Raw genomic sequence first — 3,167 nt, forward strand, 5'->3', positions numbered from 1 at the left:
CATTAATGTACCTCCACTACGTTTTGCAGTGTGGACCAACGTAGTGGGGGTACATTTTCCCATGAGACTGGGTTGCAAGCAGTTATCAAGTTCTACATCTCTGGAGGTTCCTGCATAGGTGTTGGATCTGAAGTCATTCCCATGAAGATAGATTAACATCTGTGGCGCTACATTAGAGCCATAAAGTTTATTTCACTCTAAAAAATTCTAAACATGAGCAGATTTGAAAATGACATGGAAAAAATAAACAGAAAAGTTTCAAAACCTAAATGAGATTTAGATATTAAAATATCTATCTATGGTGCCTATATCAAGCAGTCAATCTTCAGCCTGGAAAGATGAATATTAGTTAAACTTTTTTTGATGGTTTAGAATCTGAAGCTCTTCTGTTCTGATAGATGCTAAAGCTTTGATGATAAAAGTGGAGATCCAAACTTTGCCAGACAACAGTAGAACATTGACCGGTCTTATGACATGTGATTATGGTGTCAGAGCTGCACTGCATGCTGGGAGATGTAGTTCCAGTCTGTTTATATTTAGTTAGATCAACACAGGTATGATTAAAGTGAAGTGTCCTTTCTTTAAGCTACAATGTAAAGTATTTCTGCTGTGTTTGTTTTTACAGACCACCTGCAGGATTACCTTGGAAAAGAGGAGGATTTCTCTGACCAGCAGCTCTGTGAACAGGAGAGGAATTCCAGTTTGGACCAAGAGGAACCAGAACCTCTGCAGATAAAAGAAGCGCTTCAGAACCCAGAACATCCCTGGACAAAAGAGGAAACCATGGAGGTCCTCATTAGTGAGCAGGAAGAGCAGCTTGTTCTGAAGCAAGAGGCTGAAGATAAAGAAGAGGAAACTTTCCCATGTTTGACATGTGGAGAAAACTTTCTAAAAAAACAACATTTAATGTTTCACATGAGCACTCACACAGGCCATAAGATTTATGAATGTCTGTCCTGTGGAAAAATTTTCAAAAAGAAATCTAATCTTGATGCACACATCAGAATTCACACTGGTGAGAAATCTTTTTCCTGTACCATTTGTAAAGAGAATTTTACTCAAAAAAGTAATTTGACTAGACACATTAGAATTCACACGGGTGAGAAGCCTTTTGAATGTCTGTCCTGTGGAAAAAGTTTCACTCAAAAATCTAATCTTGATACGCACATCAGAATTCACACAGGTGAGAAACCTTTTTCCTGTAACATTTGTAAAGAGAATTTTACTGACAAGAGTAATTTCACTTCTCACATGAGAATTCATACAGGTGAGAAACCTTTTTCCTCAACCATTTGTAATAAAGAGTTTACTGACCAGAGTCATTCGACTTCACACAGGAGAACTCACACAGGTGAGAAACCATTTTCCTGTACCATTTGTAATGAGAATTTTGCTCACAAGAGTAGTGTGAATAAACACATCAGAATTCATACAGGTGAGAAACCTTTTGAATGTCTTTCCTGTGGAAAAAGCTTCACTCTGAAATCTCATCTTGATACACACATCAGAACTCACACTGGTGAGAAACCTTTTTCCTGTACAATTTGTAATGACAATTTTACTCAAAAGAGTAATTTAACTAGACACCTGAGATTTCATACTGGTGAGAAACCTTTTTCTTGTACCATCTGTAATGAGAATTTCACTCAAAAGAGTAATTTGACTAGACACATGAGAATTCATACAGGAGAGAAACCTTTTTCCTGTACCATTTGTAACGAGAATTTTACTCAAAAGAGCAGTTTGACTAAACACATGAGAATTCACACAGGTGAGAAACCTTTTGAATGTCTGTCCTGTGAAAAAAGCTTCACTCAGAAATCTCATCTTGATTCACACATTAGAATTCACACAGGTGAGAAGCCTTTTTCCTGTACAATTTGTAACAAGAATTTCACTGAAAAAGGTCATTTAACTTCTCACATGAGAATTCATACAAGTGTAAAGCCTTTTTCCTGCACCATTTGTAACGAGAATTTTTCTGACAAGACACATTTGGTTAGACACATGAGAATTCACACAGGAGAGAAACCTTTTTCCAGTACCATTTGTAAAGATAATTTTACTCAAAAGAGTAGTTTTACTAAACACATCAGAATTCACACAGGTGAGAAACCTAGAAGGTAATGTCAGTATTCAAATTACCTATAGTCATGCATAATGTGGAATGATATATATATTTTTTTAAACATTGTTTCACTTAAGTCCCAGCAGTTCAATGCCATGGGAATGAACAGTAGAGGTGTTTTTTCATGATTAACTGGTGATTAAATGTCCATCTAGAAACTCCTTCACCTCATTACATGAGAAACACACAGGTTAATGGTCTTTTTTTCCAGCAAAGTTTTGAGAAAGCCATTGATTGACAGCTCTGTTTACATAGAAAGTAGAACACATAAAGTGATATATTGTAAAACTGGTAAATATTCAGGTCCTGGGTGAATATGTGGATCTGAACATTTAAAAGTTAATTATTTTTTGCCTGGGTAAATTAGATTTGAATTGCCAAAAGAAGAATGTTGCCCTGACAAAACAAAAAAGATGTTTGCATTCACAATTTCTTACTTTTTCTATAATGAAGGGAATAAACATAATAAAGTCCAACTATAACATTATGGTTACAGAGTTTAGCTAATTCAGCGTCTTGTTGGTTTTCATTAGCAATGCATCAATCAGCCCTGCTACGTGTGTTGTTGAAACCAGGCCCACCAAAACTCCAACTGTTTTTGGCACAGTGTTAGAGCTATGGTCAATGGATATTAGAATGAAGTAGATCATCTATAGAGGAGTCTCAGATGAAGATTTGGGACATATATAAGTGTGTCAGTCTCAGAGTTAGTCAGCTACAAGCTAATTAATGTTGCAAAGTGCACCTTGAAAGGGGGTGCTGGGATTATGGGGTTAAACTATGGGACATCAAAGAACTCAGTTTAGAGGCTGGAGTCTGTAGTTCAGGTAAATTAAAGTCCTAAAATGATGAAACATGTTGGTTTAAAAAGATAAACAAGATTAATGTTATTTTTACTAATCAGTTTGAACCTGATTTCATTTGGTAAAAAGCCTTTGTCTTAATAATGTATTAAATCTGAAACTCCTTTTAGAAGAGTAAAGTTTCTGCTTTTTAAAGATGTTTTTTTGAACATTTTATTTACCTTTGGACTAGAGAT

General features: G+C 35.6%; 1 protein-coding gene across 1 annotated transcript; it reads left to right on the forward strand.

Moving 5' to 3' along the window:
* The first annotated feature begins 601 nt into the window (after positions 1-601).
* LOC107080789 (gastrula zinc finger protein XlCGF57.1-like) lies at positions 602-3,147 on the forward strand. Its single transcript, XM_015368992.1, has one exon. The coding sequence runs from the start codon at positions 784-786 to the stop codon at positions 2,125-2,127; it is 1,344 nt and encodes a 447-aa protein (XP_015224478.1). The 5' UTR covers positions 602-783; the 3' UTR covers positions 2,128-3,147.
* Positions 3,148-3,167: the final 20 nt, after the last annotated feature.

The sequence above is a fragment of the Cyprinodon variegatus genome, unplaced genomic scaffold (assembly GCF_000732505.1).
Source record: "Cyprinodon variegatus isolate N-32 unplaced genomic scaffold, C_variegatus-1.0 Scaffold2325, whole genome shotgun sequence".
In the NCBI taxonomy this organism is placed as follows: domain Eukaryota; kingdom Metazoa; phylum Chordata; class Actinopteri; order Cyprinodontiformes; family Cyprinodontidae; genus Cyprinodon; species Cyprinodon variegatus.

Excerpts from the sequence above, each read along its gene's own strand:
- LOC107080789 (XM_015368992.1), top strand. The coding sequence starts at position 784 with ATGGAGGTCCTCATTAGTGAGCAGGAAGAGCAGCTTGTTCTGAAGCAA.